The 24,768-nt window shown below is 38.2% G+C and overlaps 1 protein-coding gene and 1 long non-coding RNA gene across 3 annotated transcripts in view; one reads left to right on the top strand and one right to left on the bottom strand.

Annotated features, from left to right (window-relative positions):
• The window catches only part of nek7 (NIMA-related kinase 7), a 67,842-nt gene that overhangs the window by 37,382 nt on the left and 5,692 nt on the right, over positions 1-24,768 (top strand). For both annotated transcript variants that reach the window (XM_078945895.1, XM_023954265.2), the window contains exons 6-9: positions 68-176; positions 874-981; positions 5,516-5,610; positions 24,423-24,536. In XM_078945895.1, the coding sequence (XP_078802021.1) occupies positions 68-176; positions 874-981; positions 5,516-5,610; positions 24,423-24,536 (426 nt within the window). The remainder of the gene's footprint in view (positions 1-67; positions 177-873; positions 982-5,515; positions 5,611-24,422; positions 24,537-24,768) is intronic.
• Positions 10,045-24,020, bottom strand: LOC111947363 (uncharacterized). Its single transcript, XR_002873182.2, has 2 exons — positions 12,732-24,020; positions 10,045-12,528 (listed from the first exon to the last, which is right to left on the bottom strand). It is a non-coding gene; the product is annotated as an uncharacterized LOC111947363 (long non-coding RNA).

Below are 24,768 nucleotides of genomic sequence, written 5' to 3' on the forward strand. Positions count from 1 at the left end.
ATTTAGTTATGTCTATGGTTTGTGGTAATTTTGTGTGTTTGTGAACATGAGTGCTTCCTTATTGCAGCACTTCAAGAATCAGAGGAGACTTATCCCAGAGAAAGCGGTGTGGAAGTACTTTGTCCAGGTCTGCAGGGCGCTTGAACATATGCACTCTCGGAGAGTCATGCACAGAGGTAAATCATCATGTACTTTAATTCAAAAAACAAGCAAACTATGTTTTGATGATTTCTCAATCCTGATGCAACAAGAAAAGTCTGAAATGTGTGTTTTTCATAACAACGACAGAAGATTGATGTAATATCACCCATAAAGGACAGAATCATAGTTTTATCATAATAGCACTAAATATTTGTAACAAATTTAATTATTTTCTTTATTTTTTTGTAAAATGTTGTTTGGCATTCCCAAATTAAAGTAAATTACATTACAAGAAAAGAACTAACATTAGGAGAACTTGAGGATTTTTTACTGTGAACAAGTTCTATTAAACACATATCAGTTCAGCTGCCACTTAAAGCTGAAGTCCTGGATTCATGTTCACAGGCTGCTGCACGTTCCCAGTTCTAGGTGATAAACTTCCGTTTAGACTGTCTTTGATTAAGGTACAGGGACACTAATGAACCCCGAGCTCTGAACTTTAACAACCACTTAACGAGGCGGCCAAATCAGCGACACTTTACAATTATACGAGAACAGTCAATTTCAAAGGACACATTAACTTTCTCCTGAAAACAGATTGCAGACGCCCACATTAACGAAAACAACATCATAATGGCTTTAATCTAGTCATGTGTTTTGAGTTGTATCTAAAAAAAACAGTTAATAAAAGAATTATTTGTGGATTGTTTTTCCATTTTTCTCTTCTTGCAGACATCAAACCAGCCAATGTATTTGTCACAGCCACTGGTGTGGTGAAACTAGGAGACCTGGGACTGGGAAGATTCTTCAGCTCTAAAACAACTGCTGCTCACTCTTTAGGTAACTTGTTCAACTTGGTTAGAACAGATATGTTTAACCAGGCCTGGTGAGTTTGTTTACATGCATCATGCAGTCATTGTGGCTCCTCGGTGCTGTGCATTGCCTCCTCACAGGCCACTTTGCTGCTTCCACCTTTGCCCCTAACACAGATTAACCCTGAAGCTGCAGTTTTAATGCATTCATGGGAAGTAAGCAAGCTGCTTTGCTCTGGATTCAAGATGAATATCCTTTTGATTGGCCTGGGATTATAGAAAATAAGGCACAGTGCTTAAATGCATTAAATAGTAAACGGACCTCTCACCTAGTAAAAAGAAATTCATCTTTTGGTGTTATAAAGAGTGTTTGGTCTTTTTTTTCAGATATGGGATCCTTTTTTTTATTTTTTTATACTAGTTTCTTGTAACATTTCTTATTGATTTAATGTTTTTTGTATTAAACGGTTTATTAAGGTACTTGAATGTCCAGTAAGCTATGATAGATCATTGGAGATCACTTTGCTGACCACTAAACACCACTTTTAGCTGGGCCTGCTGAGACACATAATATAATATTATTCTCATGGCCGTTTCTGCTCCTTCTTAGGTTGGAAAATTTTGCACAGCTAATTCCATAGGCGAAAATAAGCACACCATTCACACCGTCTCACTTCTCCATGTCAAACTGTTCTTTACCACAAACGCTGTGCTGTTTCAGCAGCACAGACTTCAGAAAGTGTTAATCACATGATCAGCTCAACAGGAGCCCAATCAACTTTACATGGTGCAGTAACAGCAAAGCAAGGTAAATGCATCTGAGACGGCTCATTAAAAGCTGAGTGCACAGCGCCCTCCTTAGGCTGAGGAAGGCAAAACAGACTCTCCATCAAGTATCAAGTTGGATGCTAATAATTTCCATCTATAAGTGGCTTCAGATTCATTAAACAAATAAGATAACTCACTGTACCAGGCACATGTAATCATGAAGATAACTCAATTTGTTTATTTATTTTAGCTTTTCAATACAACAAGGAGGGTATAAAAGCCTTAAAAAAAAATTGACATTTGTGAAACAACCATTTAACCTCAAAACAGCAGCAAATATTTTAAGAATACATAAGCACATACTTTTTTCCCCCCTTTATTTTCTTTATGAGAAGACTGTTAAATGCCCCTTGGAGAATACGTCACATTTTTTGCTGACTCAGACTATCTCAGAGCGGCCAAAAAAACAAAACAAATTAGCATCTTTCTTAAATCAAACCCAGTGACCCTGCTCTGTGAGGTAGCTAATGTATGTAGATTATAGTAATCTGGGATCTTCCCCCTTACCCATGACTCCCTTTGGCTTTCCTCCATGACATTTCTGGCTGTGTGCTTTTCATAGCACATTTTTCTGTCACCTTCCCTTCTCTCCTGATTTTTTTTTAGCCTCTACTTGTCATTACTTTGCTAAACTGTTTAGGGAAAGAGGATGTAGACGAGGAACAGAAAGAGTAGTTTAAAAAAAAGCTTGAATAGTAAACCAGAAGATGATGAATGCTGAGAGTGAAATGAAAGCAATGTATTGGTAAAAATGGAGCATAAGAGATGAAAGGCTTTAAGAAAACAAATAGAACAGAAGGAATGCCACAAGAAAGGATGTGACAAAAATAAAAAAAATGGGCTTTTAGAGAGAAGAAAGATGGAATAAGTTGGGCTAGCAAGAACAACGGTTTGACCAAAATACAGGAGAAGAAAAAGGAGATATTAGAAAAATGTAAGAAGGGCCCCAAATGCAAAAACCCATGTAACTATATTTTTATGGGCTAGTCTAAATTATATTTACATTATTTTGGATTTGGAATTTGTTTTCTGGTAATTAACTTTCTGGAAAGGACATCAAAAATTAGTGAAGGTGATTGTTAATGAAAAATTGAAATCCATTTAGTGGATAAGATATACAACCTATATTTACATGTACTTGTTCATAAAAGTCTACACACAAGAATTGATGCACACAAACACATGCATGGGCAGATACTTCAAAAATGTTACTTTAAATCGTAAAACCTCCCAGGCATGACACTATAGAAGTTACAAAAAATAAACTACGGTTTAAAAAAGGAAGTCGAACCCAAAGGACTCTGGAGATAGACACAGTTTTCACAGCTGCAGTGTTAAGAGTGCATGCACATTGTTAGGAGATAAAGGAAAATGGAATACACATGAGTAAAGGTTCTACAGTCATTAGAGGACTGAGTTTACTAGTCATTACAACCAGTTGACTTTAGGAAGTAATAACTGCAATAACACTACTAATGAGAAAGATGGAGTCTACAGGTGCTCTGGGAAATGGAGCGCCTGGCTCTATACTTTAAGCAGGCTCAGATGGAGATCCTGATGATATGAAACCACACCACCTTTAGTCTAATGCGATTTTTAGGAGAAGTAAACTATATCAAAATTGTGCTTCACTTTAAAAGTTTTGGTTTTTTAAAGCAACCTGAAAGGACTAGTTGTGTACAAGTGTGAATTAATGTAAAAGAAAAAAAATTCGAAATTAAAAAAGACATATAATTGTGGGATTTAAAACAATCTGATAAAGACATAAAGATCAGGGGTCTGGGATTATTGACTGCTGTTAATGGTACAACATCTTCTCTCCTTTTCAACAAAGCTTATTTAAGTGTGCAAAAGAAAAAAAGCAATACTGTCATTGCTATTTATATTAATGGATATCAATCCCAACATGGCTTTCGATTTATTTGCATGAATAAGTCATGTTCCCTTAATTCAGCTCAGTGAAGGAGCAGGAGCCCAGGACCAGGACTGCTGCCTTTTTTGCGTAACCATTAGCATAAGAAAGTCTGATTCTTTTAATGAACTAATAATGAATGTTAGGGGAGCAAGTTCAGAGTCTACCATGAGACCTCACAGCTCTCACACACAACCACACACACTCATCCACACACAGCATCTAAACCACAATACCAAGCTGATGACCAATTAAAATAGCTACACTTTATACACATATTCTTCTATTTGCTCTCCTGCTTTTTCTCTAGCAGTGCAGATGCTGGTTATTTTTGACAGGTAACGCTTCATTATACAAAATCACACATTTAACATAAAAGGATCTTTCCTCGATGCAATTAAAATAGCACTAAAATTGAAAGCGCTAGCTGTAATTTCAGTTTCCCGAGACTTGTAGCATAATGCCCCGTCTGTTATAGTTTTTATTAATTACAATTATATTATTTAAGTATTTTCGAACCTGTTAATATGCTGTAGAGCTCTGGAGAGTTTCTTCAGCATGTGTGTGCGTGTGCACACATTAGAAATGTGAGAGCGTTGAAATGTTTTTTTTTTTCACATACAATTTTTGTGCAAGCTGGCAGTACTTCCCAGAAGAGAATTTTTCTCTGTAACAGAGGCCTCTTTTTTTTCTAAATTCTGAATTTAATGAGTACTAAATGTAAAGCAGAAAACCCCTTTTCTTTCTTGACCACTATGATTATAGACAATTTAAATAACTGAGAAAAACTGGTTAACCAAATTACAGAAGAATCTTTACGCATGTTATTAGTCAAGGATTTAATCAGAGTAAATACAAGATGACTGATCATTGTACATCTTTAGAAAATAAAGACTTTGTCTTTAAAGTAATTAACTATAAAAACACAACAGAATTTGTTTTTTTCTCTTATTAAAAACAGACTTTGGCCAAAATTTACACTTGCATCTCATTTTGCAGCACTTTGTTTTGAAATCAGGCCCAACATAGTTGATACTTCTTCAGAGTTCCTTATTCAGATGATTGCAGAATAGGATGTTAAATAACTGTGGCTCAAGAGTTTCTCAGCACAGGTTAGTCTGTGGTTGAAAATGTCATTCCTTAACCATGTGTGATCAATAAAGAGCCTCTGCTGGATTTGCATGAAAGAGTTTTACATGGGAAATCAACGTAAACAGAAAGCAGATGAAAAAGCAGCTTGTCGAGCAGCAAAGAAACCAGCACATGTCCCTAACTTCTTGCAGCGTTTAATAGATGCGAGGAGGGAGATGAGTTTCTCTTTTTGGGGACTTTTCTAGAGCTATGGCAGTTTAGAAACCAGTTTGAAGCAGGAACCAAGATATAGGTTTTAAAGCTTCTTCTCAGGCGCTTGTTATCACCGAGTTCCACTAATCATGACTGCATTATGCATATTTTATGTCCACGATTGTTTCCTGTACATATATGTGCAACTCTGCTGGCAGTTATGGTATGAATGATATCCAACCATGTTTTTTTTGCCTCGTCTTTTTTTTTTTTTTTAGCTAATAGAAAATTAACAGGAACAAGATACTGTAAAGATGTTTCATCTGTGGTGTTCCTGCTGAATTATGGAGAATAGTTCCATATCTGTAGGCATAGTTTTAGGTCTTCTACATCCTTTTGTGGGCAAAAGTTGGAAGCATTTGTTTGCAATGCAAATTGTTAATTCTCATTTTCTGCTTTGTTTCTCCCTTTTATTTTTATTTGACTTTGTTTTTCTTACCTTTTCTTTCCCTTATCCTTCATTCCCTCTGTGCTGCAGTGGGTACCCCATACTACATGTCACCTGAGAGGTTACGTGAAAATGGCTACAACTTCAAATCTGACATCTGGTCGCTCGGATGCCTTCTCTACGAGGTAAGCTGTAGCACTCTGTGCACAAACTGTCACCTCACACTCCCAGGCAGGAGTGACATGAAAACACACAGGTGCAGTGACACACATAAACAAACAAACCACCCTCAATCCAGCAGATAAATCATGATGTGAAATATACCTTCATATGTTTTATTACCACGGGAGCAACTTTTCTAAATATTAATGACATTTAGAAGAATTATGTCATGTTAAATGTGTTTTAACTGCTCGCAATACAATCTAGTTTTGTGCCTTTTTTTTGACCAGGAAAAACAGTTTCTGTTAGTTGTACTCAAAACACAAGATGTAACGGACGACAAAATTAAAATGAAGAAATGATATCTAATCTTTAGTATAAGATTTATCATTCATAGGCGTTTTAAATGCACGTTATTCAGAGAGTTGCACCTCTTTCTTATGGGAATCCCATTTTTCAGAGAAAATACAAGTTTATTTTCTTTCCTTTGCACTCTGACTTATTTTACTGGCAGTTCAGCTCAAGTTGTACCTCAATAGCTTGGCATTCCTAATTGTCAGTATTTTAATCTATTTTATATCCCCTTTCTAATTTCAGTCATTTGGAATTAGCTTTCTTCTAAAAACACTGGTCATCAAACTCTGTAACCTTTACTGAAATATGTTTTTTTTCTTCTAAAGAATAGTGTTTATTTTCATTATGGCATAATATAGAAATCTGTGAATCTGTCAAATCTATGATTGCTTGACCTTGAAAAAAAAGAAAAACCCTTTTTTGTTTTTCAAATTTAAGCCGTCAGGCAATCCCATACAAAGCAAGAGAAAAATGGTAAGAGGCGAGCCGAACAATGCTGCGGATGGGTGGCAGCAGGCTGCCTGACGTTGGTCACTCTTAGGTCCACACATCTTGACCACACGCAGACGAGACTGAATTCAGAAGCCAATTTTCAGATTAGGTAGCACTCACCTTTTCTGATCTTGACTGTCCCTGAGTTCCAGATCTTTTGGGCTTCGTTTCCACACATCACTACAGGGCTCTGGAGTACATTTTTGCACCAGTTGCAAAAATGCGGCTAGCTTTTTTTCTTATTTGCACCAGCATGAAAGTTTGGTGCACCCACCTTCTTGATCACATTGCCTTTAACTCAGCACTTTTACATTGGTACTTTCCTTTTTATTTGCGGTCAGTCGGTATCAGACTTGAAAATGATTCATTTACAAAATGGTAAACAAAAAGCCCTTTATTTAAAACAAAGTTCTATAATAATGATAAATGACATGAAAAGTTGGACTTTTAAAGACCCACTCCAATGAATTTCATGCTTTTTAAAATCTTTTTTAAAAAGTCTTTTTAAAATGCTCTTGTTGCATTTTTTTTTTAAATTGGATAAAAAAATTGTTGCTTCACTAGATTGCTTCACTGAGCTGAAATTTAAGGGGAAAAAAAACAAACTTATAAACGTTTATGATTACGACAAAGCATATCCAGAAACTCTTCATTGGTATGTCTTGAATTTAAATATTCAGGACAGCAGCAGTTTGGTTTGGGTTAGCAGTGACTTTTAATGTATGTCGTTTAAGGCACTTCATGTCAGATAGCTTTCTGTTAAAATGATGGACAAACGTCATCATCCAATCAGTGATGTCCCATAATGCCTACTTTTTCCAGTTTGTTTTTGTGTCATTTTAACAAATTACTTTTGTTTTCTGAAACGTTTCATTTTGTTATTTTTTCACTTTATTTGTTCTTTTTCTTTCTTTTTTTGGAATAGTTATAGTTCCAGGAATTTTGCTTTGATTTGTAAGACTTAATGTTTCCTTTTTATTATTTTTTTTGCTTTTTTAAATGTTAGGATCTTTCTGATGTTTTTGCGTTGATTGATTTGTTGATGTGGTTTGAGCTTCAGGGCCACCGTAGTTGATCCTTTAACACCAATAATGTTGTAGCAACAATTAAATAACACAGGACTTTTGACATACTGTAAATCTTCAACCATTCACACGATCCTCGTTAATCGGCTGGTTCTGACGCGGAGAAAAGCGGCTTTTCTTTCTGGCTTTTCATTTAAATGCAACACGTTACTAACTAACGTAGAAAGCTGCGGTGCAAAGCGGCTGGAAAGTTACGGTAGTTGACAGAATGTTGACACTGGCGCAGAAGCTGCGATGTTAAAGGATTTCAACAGACTTTTGGTTTTCATCTGCTCCAACTGCCGGAAACTGAATGACTCAGCTGGACATTCTCATAAACAAAAACAACCATTCCTGTTTGAGGTGTGTCACACCTGCACACACATACAGGAATAAGCCCAGACTTTCAGAGTTGCGGAGATTAGGCTTTCTTTCCCCACAGAGCGGCTGGGTGCACCGGTGCGACCATGGATTTTTTTTTTTAGGCGAAGCATTGAAAAATCCAGTCGCACGTGCGACCAAATTGGTCACGCTCTAGAGCCCTGTCACTAACTACACCTTTTCCTCCAGTTTGAGGATGGAGATGGAGCAGCTTCACAGTGGAAGGCTTGCTCTGGTTGGAGGCTGTGCTCGCTCAGAGATCACAGGATTTCATGCTAATTAGTTGCAAGCAATGCCTTGCACCAGTGCATGTGTGGTTGGCTTAATGTAGGGGTGTTTTTGGTCCTTTCAATCTTTCAGTCTGTGCAATTCGTTGACATAGTATTTATGAAATGTAATATATGTATATATGTATATATTTAATAATAATAATAATTTGTATATATGTAATATGAAATATATGTCTAGTATGCAAAAGCATTTAAAACGGTCAGGGTTCTTCAAGGATGTCAAAAAAAACAAAGACAATTGCTGAAAAAGTTTACCAATATATAAAGGTGGCTTGAAAAATATAGCAAAGTTCTACATCGCACAAGTCGAGGAAGATTAATATGAGTTAGGAGGCTGGAGAGGAGTAAGAAAAGAAGTGGAAAAGAAAAATAACAAATAGCAAGAGAGGGGTTATGGATTGGTGGAGCAAAGACAAAGATGGGGGGCTTTCTGGGAGATGGAGAGTTAGAGGCACAAGAGCAGAGACAGAACTCTGACCATCAGGCCAGGGTTAGCGATGCAAGAAGCCTGCAGAGACAAAGATTTTACAACCTTATTGTTACTCGCTTTCACCATCCCATGCATATTCTCTTTGAAAATGAGGTGTCTGCTTCCTCTTTTCTTGGTGAGAGGGCTCCACAGTGTATAAAGTGTCAGGAAACTTATGTCTTTCTCAGAACTCTCTTCTTCATTCCTTTTTGCTCTGCTCTGCTCCCCTCTCTAACACTCCCCTTTATATGCTTTCTTTTTCCTAACTTAACCTTCAGGCATATGGAATTCACACAGAAGATTCATGTCTGATCCCTTTGGTTCTCATTGATTTCACTCTGAAAATACAGTCAGGGATGAGGAATGTGCTGGTGTTTTGATGTGTTTTCACTTCCATGAATCTGTGTGTTTGTATCGCTGGGAGTTCTGCTCCTTATCTGTGAAACGGCTCCCATTGAAGGAGCCTGCATTTTTCATTCTTATGCCCGAGGGTTGGGCTAAGGTCTGAAGGGTCTGCCTGTCAATACCTGGACATTGCGTCTGCGTCTTTCTTTATCTCCCATTCTGTTTGATCCCTTTTTTCTCATGTCCCGTCTCATTACATCACCCCACTCTGCCCTGCGTCCTTCACCCCATTCCACCATGTCATGGTAAACAGAAATGCTCACCCCGGTTGTGTCCCATGGAAACCAGGAACAGAGATCACAGCTTCTTCTCAGCGTCTAATGCCAGCGAGTGATACTGCAGACACATGGGGCTCTCCCTCTTTACTCAAAGTCAGAATCACCCCTTACATTGATTACCAACTCACCAACTGAATGTGCTTCCTGTAAAGGAAATGCATTTTACACACCCATTGCTGGTCCCCTGCTTGCACAGATATGTTGCGGTTTGTGCATTTGGTTAAAAGTCAGTGGAGAATAATGTCTTGAAAAGCTTTACTGGAATGTGTCTCCTTCCTGTATGGAGGCCAGCCATCCATACCTCTGACTGTGCCCATGTCTCATGCTTGCTGCCTCATTCCCTCCCCTCCTGTTTTGCTGCTGGTTTTACGAGACCCCAAAAAGCTGGGTTCCCAGCAGCTGTTGTTTGCATGTGATGATCTTCACCGAAGGCCTTTTTTCTCTATATTTCTAAAGGAGATTTTCTTTCCCCTGTCTGCATTAACAATTAAAAGTCCTTGATAATACCACTTTGTTTAAATAAAAGGAAACTCAATTTGTGGAAGGTCTTTTAAAACTGTTTTCATTTTTCTTACATTAGTATAAAATTGTCTGCATCCCTTGGCGAAAAAAGCACATCCCCCCCAAACGGTATTCAGTAATCCCATCATAAAAATGCAACAGAAGGTTGGCTATAGAGCTTGCTTATTGGAAACACAGATGCAAACTCTTTGAAAAATATGTATATTCTTTATATACCGTTTATTAGTACAGTGTTTCTAAAAATAACCCATAAGATCTATAAATCTATAAAAATCATGATCTATAAAAGCATTATAGATCATAGATATAGATGATGTTTAAGGCTGTAAAACCCCTCACTACACATTTTATGCACTTTTGTCAGACAGACTTGACTATTTTCACACATTTCTCTCTTGTTTAAACTCTCAAAGTTCAAACCTTCATAGAGAAAGTAGTCCAGTATTATAGAAAAAAAACAAAAATCTGATCACAATCATAGATTTGTGTAAATGTGGCAAGCTGAAAGTGTCCTGTACAGGAAACGCAAAACAGATGAGATTGATTGGCAAGGTCAACAGCCTATCAGGATGCAGAACACAATTTGCTGTAAAATAAAAAAAAACACACAAAAATTCCATTATAATTGCATTAGACTTACTTCCACGTCTTCAATAACAGTACTAACATATTTAGCAAACAATACCAGTCACTCGTTTGAGACGGTTGGTAAAAGGTCACCTTTACACTTCAGAATCAGTTTGACCGAATCAATTTTATCAGCGAAAGACAAAAATCCAACATGATGAATGTAAAGTTTAGTGGAATAGATCACTCCACGACATGCCTACTTTGTCTTACTTCTGTAGCAGAAACAAACAATATTCATAATTATTTAGAATGTTATTATTTCAACTGATACAGTTTCAGGTATACTCTCAATCTCGCTTCTAAGAGATAAGTGTGCATTCAAAAAATGTAAAACTAGTTCTCTAATTTGCAGAGTTGAACTGTCACCACTCAGTGCAGCTACAGGGAGATTGGCCCATGAGATTATATTTAACAAATTCTTCAAAGCTTAAATCCACTGTAATCTAACGCTTTCAAGTCACCCATCCATTACTGACTTCTTTTCCCTTCCTGCCCACTTCTCTTTTGACTGTGTTGAAGTCGAGCAGTGATGACTCCATTGGGGGTAGGTATAGGTCTAATGACTATCCCTACATTGTGACTTATTGCCTTGATTAATATATCATCATAAAACCCCATGAAGGACCAATGAGTAAATTAAAAAGTAATCATTTTTACTCTTGAATAGTTTGGAGTGCATACGCTGTAGAACTATATTTGAGGAAATATCTTTAATAGAACCATAGAAAATGCATATTTGTTTCAAAACTTTGCATGTTAACATTTCGAAGTGGGAAAAAAGCCATTTGGTCCCAGAATGTTAAGACTCTAGAGAGAAGGAGGGTAGAGGGGAAATGATGGTTGTTTCTTCTTGCTTCTTTTAATTGGTGTACAGGGAGAGAATCTGGAGTAAAAGTGAGACTCAGATCGGTGCTAATTAAAATAGAAGGCCTAAGCCAGACATTTAAGATGCACAGGGATGTTAGCTACATGACATGGCTGGGGAGGGCACTACCTGGCAAAGAGGAGCACCTGACTGCAAAGTAGAGCTTTAGTGTGTGAAACTTTCGCTGATATTCAGACCAGATACTTAAAAACTTAAATACATATAAAACCCCAATTTTTTCCTATTCATGGGTCATCCATGCTGTTAATCATCAGACCATTTGCTCTGAATGTTCATTTTACTTCTAATAGAAGTATTAAAAGGAACAATGGCACTTCATTCACTAGCGTTATACTCTTGTTATCTGTTATTTTAATTTAAACTCCCATCTTTTTCTTTCTTTCCAATGGGTTACTAAGATATCTTAATAGTGTTTTAATGGCCAAGTTTAGTATTACAGTTGTAACACCTATCCCATGTAACTACACGAATAACCCTCTGTTATTAAGTCGTATTACTAAGGGCGGTGTCCTGGATTCGTCTAATTTGATTTAGTTAGGGGTAACAAGAAATACAAAAAACACTTAATTTAATACAAAAAACAATACTGGAAATCGGCGGTGCCTCCACTTAACAGGAATTTAACATTAGAATTTTCCTACTAAGAATAATTTGAATTTAAACATTACAACCTTATTTTATTATTTTTTTCCTTTATTTTAAATTAACCCCCACACACAGTTAAAATAAATAAAAAATACAGTTTACGTTAATTAAGAAGAGGTGGGAAAAAAAAAAAGAAAAAAATCAGTTCCTTACACTGAAAACACAGCAACAAAATATTGGTATAGTCCCCTTTTTACTTTTTTTTTTTTTTTGTTGCAGGCCTGATCGATGCTCGGGTGCGTTGTGGCCAAAAACTGAAGAGGGCCCTTTCACTTGCTAAGCAAGCAGAAAAAAAAAACGTGCACGTACTCACTTATCGGATGGTTAGGGCAACTGTTGGCGGGCGAAAATGCTCTGCAGGCAAACTCAGCGTCATCCAGCTGCACAGCAGGACAGCGGAGGCGGGAATCTCTGAGGCCTGGGGGTTGGAATCGCTCAGACGACCGGCAGGGTGTGCTCGATCTTCCACGGGTGCTCGGTCCTCCACAGGTGCTCAGTCTTCCACAGGGTCCAAAAAAGACTCGTCTATGGTCAATTGCATAAAAGTCCCATTTAGAACTTTGAGAATTCATTTTGGGTTACTTTTACCTAGCACAGTGAAAAACTATCCCACCACGTTACACTTAATATTCTAAAGCTAGTCGCAATTAGCATTCGGCTGCATTTTGTAATATGTAGCCATGGTGCCAAACGAGCAGTTTAAACACATCAAAAAACTCATTACTTACATGACAAACAGTGTCCACAATTTTAACAGAAAGTTGACTCTGCGTCGAACTTGAAAAAATCGTAGCCTTCAGCGTCAGCTCCGCTCCTCACCAAGGTCTGACTATCTCTGCCCGTTAGTGAAACGTTTGTTTTCGATTGCACCTCTTAGACACACCCACTTATCTCTGAATGGATGGCTCATTATACGGACAGGTAACATAACAAATCAAATTTCAGACTTAACAAAAAATACATACAGGTTAGGCTGTGGGGCAAAATCAATTTTTACAACATACAAAACCAAAATAACTTCATTCCCAATGGAATAAGAAAACTTGTTAAACAAACCCAAACAAGTGGCCATTGAACTTTTTTTTTTTTTCAAAAAATAAATTTTAATCTTTCAGTGGCCTAGTCTAAAATTTATTTCTTTTTTCTTTCTTTCAAATTTTCGACTGGGCTACACTCTCCCCGTTCTAAAAGGTTTAGATGTCCTCATCTAATGTCAATATCTATACAAAGATTTAAGGTGTTTCTTAGGTTTGGGAAGATTGTCATGCGAACTAAGGTTCAACTGAATAACCATACCATGATGAACTATGGTTACAGGTTCCTCAGTTTGTTTTCCAGGTTTGTCATAACTCAATCGAATGACTGGCTTCACTTCTCGAGTTGATTTCCTGTGTTTTGAACTCTCAACATTTGTGTCTGTGTCTGTTTCTTCTTCATTCGTTTCAGGTTCAAAGTCTGAATGTTCACTTTCATTATGATTATTTTCATTTGTTTCATGTTCTGGTTCACCCCCAGAGGAGGACTTGTCACAGTTTGATTTGTCGGACACTGATCCTAGAGATCTTTGGACTAATCTTTGAACTTGGTCCTTTTTGGGGTACTCGCACGCATACTCTGAGTCTGAAGAAGAGTTGCTCATCCCAGAGTGGGAGTAACTTTCACTTTGACGATATTTTTGTCTCTGTCTTGTGATCGGAGGGTTGACACTTTTGGTTGCTTTTGAAATTTCTGGAATCCTGACAAGGTAACCAATAGGAAGTAGATGATCTCTATGCAAAGTTTTGACACTTCCTGGTCCTTGTTCAGGTTCGACTTTATAGACGGGTAGATTTGGTAGTTTTCTTACTACAACGTACGGGATTGGCTTCCATCTGTCTTGCAGCTTGTGTTTTCCAGTAAGGCCAACATTTCTAATAAGAACTCTGTCACCTTCTTGTAGTGGTTGGTCTATCACACGTTGATCATATCTAGATTTGTTTCTAAGATGGTTTTTAGTTGCACTCTCTGTTGCTAGATGATAGGCATGTTTCAGTTCTTTTTTCATTTTTTCAACGTATTGTAAATGGGAGTTTTCTGTGTTTTTCTCAAACGCTGCATCAAAACAGATGTCGATGGGCAATCTGGCGTTTCGACCGAACATTAAAAAGTATGGCGAATATCCGGTTGATTCATTTTTTGAACAGTTGTACGCATGTACTAACTGACCAATATGTTGACTCCAGTTATGTTTCTTTATGTTTTCCAGTGTTCCCAGCATTGAAAGAAGTGTTCTGTTGAACCGTTCAGGTTGCGCATCGCCTTGGGGATGATAAGGAGATGTGCGGGATTTTCGAATGCCGAGCATAGAGAGTAGCTCTTTATTGAGTCGGCTCTCAAAATCTCTACCTTGATCTGAATGTATTCTGGCGGGCAATCCATAGTGGACAAAATACTTTTCCCACAGTACTTTTGCGACAGTAACTGACTTCTGGTCTTTAGTTGGAAATGCCTGTGCGTAACGAGTGAAATGATCAGTTACTACAAGCACATTTTGAATACCTTTGTTGTCTGGCTCAATTTGGAGAAAATCAATACAAACAAGATCTAATGGACCATTGCTCGTGATTTGATTAAGAGGTGAGGAACGTTGTGGAAGAGTTTTTCGTGAAATACAGCGTCCACATGTCTTAATGTATTGATCCACATCGGCATTCATGCGTGGCCAATAAAATCGATCTTTGAGCAGTTCTGAGGTTTTTTCTACTCCAAGATGTCCACAATCATCATGTAGTGATTTCATAACACTAGTTCGATATCGTTCTGGCAAAAGCAACTGTTTGTTTTCTGTACCGTTTGGTATTTTTCTCAATCGGTACAGCAGTCCTTCGTTTAACTTGAGGCGGGGTCTTTCACGCGATAATAATGTTATGTCAGGGGAATCCGTCTTGGTTACGACAGCCTGTTTGCCTGAATGAATGGCTTGTTTGACAGGACCAATGACTAAGTCAAGATCTTGAGCAACTTGGAGCTCTTTGGGTGACAGTTGATCAATAAACTGTGCGCTCAAACTAACTGGAAAAGCATAAGCTTCTGGGATCGCTGCTGGGGGGACACCCAATTGATCAGCAAATCTGGATGAGTTGGCTGAGGTTTCTTTTTTACAAATAGCTTTTATTGCTGATTTAGGCACATCTGTCCATTGGTTTGTATCACTATACTGACGTGATAAGAGGTCGGCGTCGATGTTGTGACGACCGGGCCGATATTGGATGTTAAAATCATACGTGGCTAATGCTGCAAGCCAGCGATGTCCAACTGCATTTAGTTTGGCCGTTGTCAGTACGTAAGTCAGCGGATTGTTGTCTGTTCTGACGGTGAATTTTGCACCATAGAGGTAATCATGAAATTTATCGACAACGGACCATTTCAAAGCCAAAAATTCAAGTTGATGTACCGGGTAGTTTCGCTCAGAGTCGCTTAGTTTTCTGCTAGCAAATGCGACTGGTTTAAGACCTTCAGGGTGCTCTTGGTTAAGGACAGCACCTAAACCATTCATGCTCGCGTCTACGTGCAAAATATAAGGTTTGGTGGGATCCGTGAAGGCCAACACCGGGGCATTTGTCAAATGGTGGATTATTGTTTCGAACGCTTTGTGACAAGCCTCATCCCAGCGTTCTTTGAATGGCTCAGATGGTTTGAAATAACTCTTGGAGGAATCTTTTGGTTTGTTTTTCTTATTTTTTTGCGTAGGTGGATAGCCTTTGGTGAGTTCAGTTAGGGGACGGACTATGCTTGAGTAGTTGGCTATAAATCTGCGGTAGTACCCGCAGAAACCAAGAAAAGATCTTAGGGTCTTGAGATCTGTTGGTTCAGGCCAGTTTGTAACTACCGCAACTTTTTCGGGATCAGTCGCAATGCCTTTTTCTGACACTATGTGTCCGACATATTTTACTTGAGACTGACAAAACTGACATTTGTCAATGGACACTTTGAGACCATACTCTTCGAGTCGATCTAATACTTTTAGGAGACGTTGCTCGTGTTCTTCGAGCGTTTTGCCAAACACGATGATGTCATCCAGATACACGATGACTTGGAGCAGGTGCATATCACCAACAGCTTTCTCCATCAGCCGCTGAAAAGTAGCTGGAGCTCCGGTAATTCCTTGAGGCATGCGCTCAAACTGGTAAAATCCGAGGGGGCAGATAAATGCAGTTTTTTCCTTGTCTTCTTCCGACATGGCTATTTGATAATAACCACTTCGGAGATCCAAAACGGAGAACCATTTACTACCAGTAAGGCAATCCAAGGCGTCATCTACACGCGGAATGGTGTATTGATCAGGTATAGTCCGACTGTTTAGGGTTCTGTAGTCAATGCAAATTCTGATCGAACCGTTCTTTTTACGCACAACTACTATTGGTGATGCGTATTGGCTGCGAGACTCTTTGATAACACCTGCCTTTATCAACTGCTGCAAGTGTTTTCTCACATCGTCAATGTCAGCTGGAGCTAAACGTCGCGACCTTTCTCGGAAAGGGGTTGAGTCACTTAATCGGATTTTGTGTTCAACATCTTTTGCTAGTCCCACATCCCATTCATCAAGGGAAAAAACATTGCGTCGTGCCATTAACTTTTGTCTTAGTCTGTTTTTCCATTCTTCCGAGACAGGAGAATCACCAAAATCAAAAAGGTTGGCGTCTAAAGCAGTATGCTTTGACTCCAGGGCTTGTGGATTTGTGACAATGTCAACAGTGTGCATTTCTGCAACAACAGTCCCAACCTGAATGCAGGTGGGCTTCTCTGACTCATTTTGCAAAAGCACAGTGAAACTGTTCTCATCAATATCACTCTCCAGAAGAACACCTGGTTGTACTAACACACCAGAGGGAAGTTGAGAAACAACGGGAGCTTCAACCAGTACTACATCTTGCGAGTTTGTAGCTCTATGCTCGATGGTGCACGTAGCCTTAAACTTTTCACCGGGAGCTAGAGTAAGTGGACCTGGTCCCGGCCATTTAACTTGTCCGATTGGTTTTTCTTCTGTATTTGACTGCGGTGGCTGAACTTTTATTTGATCGTAAACAGCTTTAACTCTCATAGAGCTGATTTTACATTCACTGTTATTTTCCTTGCAAATCTGAAAGAGCCTGCGGAAAAGAAAAGCATTTGTACCCACAACAACTGGAGTTTCATGACCTTGACGAGGTTCAGGACAGATGAGGGCTAAAACAGTAACTGGCCCTTTAACACCAGTCACATCTTCAGGAAATTCCATTTCCACGACTACGCAGCCACAGTAGGGATATGACTCTGCAGATAAACCCCAGATCGCGAGACTGGAAATTGGTTGGAGAGGTATGTGTGAGATATTTCTCTTATACCAATCCTCAAAGATAATGGTCACTGTGGACCCGGAATCCATAAGACCTTTGCAGGAAATGTTGTTGACTTTGATTTCGGCAATAGAAGATGGACCAATCAGACCCGGAGGGATGTCTGAGTTATGAATGGGTACGCTGGTTTTATTGACATGAGCAATATGCTCTTTTTGATCCTTCTTTCTTTCTCTAGGGGCATCAGTACCACGTCGGGCTTGTCTTATGAGTTTTTGTATCACTTTTTGCGAGTTTTCCGGAGCCGTACATTTTGGAGCAATGTGTCCGTTTTCTCCGCAATGATAACAAAAATAATCAGACTCTTTTGTATTATTTGGTTTTGACTGAGCAGGTTTAGCACTGCACTCAGTCTTGTATCTGGGGTAGTAACCCGTGTCTGTTGTATATGTTTTTGGCTTTACTGACATTACATTTATCTGATTTTGGAGAGCTTTAACTTCCCTTTTCAGTTTTTGCACTTCATCGGATTCTGCTTTGCATTTTTTTTCTTTTTTGGACCCTTGTTTGCTTGCTGTTGACTGTTTATTTAGTGCTTTTAATTTTTCCTTAAGTTCTTGAACTTCTGTTTGAAGATCAGCTGACTCATTTTTTTTATGCTCCGACTCAGTGGTTTGTACACTGCGAACATACTGTTTTGATGGCTTTTTGAGCTTTTGTCTGGCTAATTCATGCTCCTCTTCTTCACGAATCTCTTTGAGTAAACTGAGAAATGATGGGGGGGCACTTCGCCTCTCTCTAAGATTTAGATTAAGTAGCATTATATCAGACTCAGTGGCACCCTTAATGAGTTGCTCTAGTCTAGCTTTATTGACTTCATGGACGTTTAGGCCTCCCCTTTTCACAACCTTATTCAATGTTCGTTCTAATCTGAGCAAGAAATCTGACAGGCACTCATTCGGCTTTTGGTGAAGAGCTTTGAATGTAAAATACAGTTCTTCACCTGACTCTACAGTTCCAAAAGTACTCTCGAGGACTTCAATGTAATCCATATGAGTTGCGTCAGGATTTGACATGCGCACAGCTTGGATGATCTCCAAAGCTGGTCCTTTGAGACTTTCAACGATTCTTCGTTTTTTCTCCCTGTCTGTGTACTCATATTCATCCACCATGAACTTAGCTTGTTCCATCCAGTTATCCAAGTTATCTTCTCCAGGTGGAGTAGGATGGACTCCAGAAAATGTTCTTAGACGCCTGTAGGAACTATGTTCATTGTTTTTGGGTGACTGTGCTAAATCATTCAATGCACGAATGACAGATTCAGCATTTTGGTTCGCAGAAAGAACGGGACTACATAGCTGAGTTACATCATCAAGAGATTTTCCTTCATCTTGGAGAAACTTGACCAGTTTTTCTGAGAATAAACCAGAACTCTGTTCTCGTTCAACAGTAACTAAAGTCCACTTAACACCTTCATCGACAACCAGTTCGGTAGGAACCTTAGTTGAATCTATTTCTTCTCGGCATTCGCAAAGCACAGTTACTGTGTTGCTATCTGGATCAAACATTTTGCCTCGTACTCTCACTTTGCCAATAGCTTTTATGGTTTCGAGTGCAAGTTCAACAGTGTCAACCGGAGTTTCTTCAGAAATACCCATTGCCATTAGAGCATGTGACGTATCCACACCTTCACCTCTACACCAGTTGCTTACATTTGGAACACTGTGATTTTGTTTAAAGGCCATTGTTTTGTTTTCAAAAGAGCCAATGACATATAAATTTTATTATTTGAATCCCAGCGGTGCCTCCAATTGTGTAACACCTATCCCATGTAACTAGACGAATAACCCTCTGTTATTAAGTCGTATTACTAAGGGCGGTGTCCTGGATTCGTCTAATTTGATTTAGTTAGGGGTAACAGGAAATACAAAAAACACTTAATTTAATACAAAAAACAATACTGGAAATCGGCGGTGCCTCCACTTAACAGGAATTTAACATTAGAATTTTCCTACTAAGAATAATTTGAATTTAAACATTACAACCTTATTTTATTATTTTTTTCCTTTATTTTAAATTAACCCCCACACACAGTTAAAATAAATAAAAAATACAGTTTACGTTAATTAAGAAGAGGTGGGAAAAAAAAAAGAAAAAAATCAGTTCCTTACACTGAAAACACAGCAACAAAATATTGGTATAGTCCCCTTTTTACTTTTTTTTTTTTTTTGTTGCAGGCCTGATCGATGCTCGGGTGCGTTGTGGCCAAAAACTGAAGAGGGCCCTTTCACTTGCTAAGCAAGCAGAAAAAAAAAACGTGCACGTACTCACTTATCGGATGGTTAGGGCAACTGTTGGCGGGCGAAAATGCTCTGCAGGCAAACTCAGCGTCATCCAGCTGCACAGCAGGACAGCGGAGGCGGGAATCTCTGAGGCCTGGGGGTTGGAATCGCTCAGACGACCGGCAGGGTGTGCTCGATCTTCCACGGGTGCTCGGTCCTCCACAGGTGCTCAGTCTTCCACAGGGTCCAAAAAAGACTCGTCTATGGTCAATTGCATAAAAGTCCCATTTAGAACTTTGAGAATTCATTTTGGGTTACTTTTACCTAGCACAGTGAGAAACTATCCCACCACGTTACACTTAATATGCTAAAGCTAGTCGCAATTAGCATTCGGCTGCATTTTGTAATATGTAGCCATGGTGCCAAACGAGCAGTTTAAACACATCAAAAAACTCATTACTTACATGACAAACAGTGTCCACAATTTTAACAGAAAGTTGACTCTGCGTCGAACTTGAAAAAATCGTAGCCTTCAGCGTCAGCTCCGCTCCTCACCAAGGTCTGACTGTCTCTGCCCGTTAGTGAAACGTTTGTTTTCGATTGCACCTCTTAGACACACCCACTTATCTCTGAATGGATGGCTCATTATACGGACAGGTAACATAACAAATCAAATTTCAGACTTAACAAAAAATACATACAGGTTAGGCTGTGGGGCAAAATCAATTTTTACAACATACAAAACCAAAATAACTTCATTCCCAATGGAATAAGAAAACTTGTTAAACAAACCCAAACAAGTGGCCATTGAACTTTTTTTTTTTTTTCAAAAAATAAATTTTAATCTTTCAGTGGCCTAGTCTAAAATTTATTTCTTTTTTCTTTCTTTCAAATTTTCGACTGGGCTACACAGTACAGTGTGCTAACAGCTGGACAAGAAATTATCGCACTGCATAACATGTTTAAAATAATCTTTTAATTAAACCTTGACTTTCATAATATGAAACTTTTTTTTGCTTCGATTCCCTCATTCTCGCAAAGGTTTGTTGTTGGACTTTTTGCGCTGCCAGCTTGATCTATTCACGACGGGGTAGTGAATTTGGGTTCTGTTTTGACCAAAAATCATATTAAGCCATCCATCTGTAGTCCAAGCCCACTTAATCCCTTTTGGGATCACTAGGTTGCTGGAGCCTATACCAGCTATGGTTGGGGAAGTTGGAGTACACTGTGGACAGGTCACCAGTCCATCACGTTCCTGTTAAACTATACAGAAAACTGGCTTAAGAGTTATGAACCTGGAGCTGAAATCTGAACCTTCACTTAAGTCTGACTCTTTCTAGTGGTGTACGATAGAACCTTTTTCTTAAATTTGATGAAAGACTGTCTTTTTTATTACTATGACAGAATGTCTGATGTTTTTTAAGCCTTTTTGTTCTAACTGTTCAGCTCATAGCAGTAATGCAAAAAAAACAGGATCAGGTGTAAACTAGGAAAGGAAAAGCCCAATTGTGAGCTTTTGAACACACACAATACATTGTGGTATTTATCAGTTTCAGCCGTTTCAATTGGATATTCAAGGTTAAAAAAACTCAGTGTTTCAGGATCAAGTAATGGAGTTGATGTTTTTAGTTGTGACTGTTGGGACGAAGCTGGGAACATGGTAGAAATCATGTGGGTGAGGGTCCTCACAAAAACAGGGCTGAAAACCTGTGAGCACGTAGTTTTAAGAATGTGCACATCTCTTGCCACCAGCAGCTCACACAGACAGACAGCAGGCATGCGTGTGCATTATATGTCTCTCGAATATCAATGAACCATATACTTGCACACACAGTGACACACACACACACACACACAGTGACACACACACACTGTAACACACTAGGGCCTCTGAGGTCAGGGAAGGAGTCAATCATCTAAACAGCTGCGACAACACAATCTAAAAAAATAGTGCAAGTGTGGATATCTTCTGTGTGTGTGTGTGGATGCATCTTTATGCTTTTGTTCGTGTGTGTTTGTGTGTGTGTGTGTATACACTGTGAGCAGGGGGCCGGCAGCTGTCAGGGGCTAGGAGCAGCAGGCACTAATGAAGCAGATGAATAGTGCAAAAACTCCCAAATACAAACAGGACAGTTGACATTTTTCATCTGTCAAAAGCAGAAGATGCATGAAAATACGAGGGGGTCTTGTTTAACCCTTTGCCTCCTGGTGTCTGTAGTTGCCTGGTTTCTTCTTTTTTGCTGTGTTTGTGTCTCAGTCCTTTTTTTCTCCTGCTTATTAAATTGTGGGCGTTTGGTTGCAGAAAGGAGTCTTTCCACTTGGTTTTCTCCAAAATGCTTTAATAGTCTTTGATATCAAGAAGAAAAATATTTATTTCCTGTCCATCCATCCATGGGTGGTGATAAGATTCCAAATCTGTAAAAAAAACACACACATTCATCTGAAGCCTACATTTTTTCTCTGCAAGTTATGTTGTCATATGTTATAAAAAATGGCTGAATTAGTGAGTGGTTTATTTGGAAGAGGTGCATTTAATCTAAAATCTGTTTCTGATAAAAGACCAACTGCAAATCTGGCTGGAATAAATGAAGACCTGTCATTGATTTTAGCAAAACAAATATGAACGGATGAGTTTGAAATTATTAATATTTTTTATGGTTTAATGCCTTTTAAAATTCAAAATTAAGGTTAATTTTACACACCTGTAATCCAACCTTCAAAAAGCAGCCCGGGTGCATTTGTCTCAATATGAAACTGTTTTCCAGCTTTACTTCAAAGATTACCACATGCTATTTTCTCCAAATACTCTAGAATTGAATTTGAAATCTAAAACCAAAGATATGAAGCTTTGTTTCTGAGATAAGTGTATCACTGCTGCTGACACACACAGGAACACAGCATTTCCAAACACCTCTCATCACTGTCAACCACCCGCTGTGCCAGCCTCAACAACAATGCTTGTAAAAGATGGGAGAAAGATAGATGGAGATATTATCTCCTAATGCAACTCTGCAGTGTTGTGGGGCGTGCGATAAGGTGTCAGTTTGATTAAGAATATCAAAAAGTGCATGATGGTAAATAATGTCCAGAAGAGAATTGACCCGTTGAAACTCTACTGCCATTAATTTAACTTCCCACTATTCATTCTTATGATTCCTTCACACATTAAAAAGAAATACTTCAATCTGATTTTTTTTTGTTTTGATTATTTATAGTAAAGTCATTGCATTTAGCTAATATAAGGTTCATTTTGACGGGAGTCCTCCTATTGTTGTCCTGTGTTGTAAAAATTGGTCTCATCCCAAAAATCTCCCTTTGGTAAAGTACATTTTTTGTAAAACCTGTCTTTATACAACTACTATCACTTCTACATCACAAAGACAACAAAGCATTAAGATTTTATATAAAAAGATTTCAGTTAAGTTAAATGTAGATTTTCTTTCATATGTTTTTTTCTTTTTTAATTAGCAGACTCTAAGCAAATTTGATAAAAATCTTAAAACCCAGCAGATGCATCTTTAGAAAAGTCAGAAAAATTATTCCATATTATTCAGTCTTATCAAAAGTTCAGAAAATTACATGAAGATCAGTCTATTTGTTAAATTTATCGCTAAATGTGGGACCTAAAAACCAGTCAGGCATGGCTGCTGTGACCTGTAAAGAAAACAAAACCAGTTGTAAGCAATGAAGGCCCCCCCCCCCCCCCCCCCCCCCACAGGATACTAATTTGATATGATTTTATTTGACATGTTAATGATTAGATTCATAATTCAACAAAACTTGGTTAAATATCAATTCAAACTTCCACCCAATTTTTATGTCATAAAAACAGTTTCTTATAGTAGATGTTAGTGTTGAACTTTTATGAATAAACAGAATTTTTTTACATTAAAAACAAGTATTAAAAAAACAAATAATGAAATGGCCTAAAGAGGGAAGATGTTCATTGATGGGATCAATTTTTATTGGGGTATTTTCAGGTGAAATGTTAGAGTTAATTAAATCCAGCTCTAATTTCTTCTGCTAAAGACTGTATTCAATTTTTTTAATTAAAAGTCGTGTTATTAAAGCTAATTTGTAATATGAAGCCCCGTTTAAAAAAAAAAAAAGTTTTACTTCTTTTGTCCTTTGAAAACTGCACTAAGCAAAAATATCTTTAAATCCACTTTTCAGGGAATTTCTAAGTAAATTATTTTTATAGTAATCTAATTTAGAGAAAAAATATGGTGGTTAGGTTGTTTTAGCAGGGGGGGGGGGGATTTTCAGATCATAGTGATAGAATCTGTCATCTTTCTTAATTTTCATTTTTAAATGGTAGAAGAGGATTTTTGACTCATCACTCAGTTTATCCATCCTTTTATCTCTTCTTGCATTTGTTTTCTGGAAAACTATATTTGTTCTGCTTAAGCTAACCAAAAAAAAAAAACAACTCCTTTTTTGTTGAAGTTTTTTTCTGTCACCTTTGGAAAATTGTCAGTAAGGGGTAGCCATAAGCTTCAAAAACCTTCAGAATGGTTATTTAATCATACTTCCTTGTCTTGAAAGCACAAAGTATGGATTTGACATGAACGCAGAACTTTACATACACTGATTTCTCATCTTTATTTACCCCCCAAAGAAAGAAAAACCTGTTGAAGACCTTAATAGCAATGAACTGCGCAGACGCTGCTTTTAACAGACCACTGCTGTGTCCTCTGTGTACCACCTGTTGAGAGTTAGATTGGTAGTTTGACTCGTTTTGTTTTTTATGTCTGCTCTTCGTCTCACACCCACTTCTCCTTTTCTTGTCTCTTCAATGTTTCTTCTCATGTCTGTGCTTCAGATGGCTGCCTTACAGAGTCCCTTCTACGGGGATAAGATGAACTTGTACTCCCTTTGCACGAAGATTCAACAGTGCGACTACCCCCCTCTTCCCTCAGATCATTACTCACAAGAGGTAAGTATTAACAACAATGTTATAGTTCACCTTATATTTCAATGCCTTCAAACATAGACCTGTTTATGAATTCAGCAGAAGCCTTAATAGTTCTGACTCCTGTAGACTGTAAACATTTGACAATCCCTTAAGTGAAGTTCTATTTTAAGTTTCTTCTTTTTCAATCCTGTTGCCTATTTGTTTTATTCTATTTTTAGATATCTTTATGAACTCAGCCTATCTGTTCTGTGCT

Source organism: Oryzias latipes, chromosome 4 (genome assembly GCF_053564925.1).
Source record: "Oryzias latipes strain Hd-rR chromosome 4, Olatipes_Hd-rR_3.1".
Lineage (NCBI taxonomy): Eukaryota > Metazoa > Chordata > Actinopteri > Beloniformes > Adrianichthyidae > Oryzias > Oryzias latipes.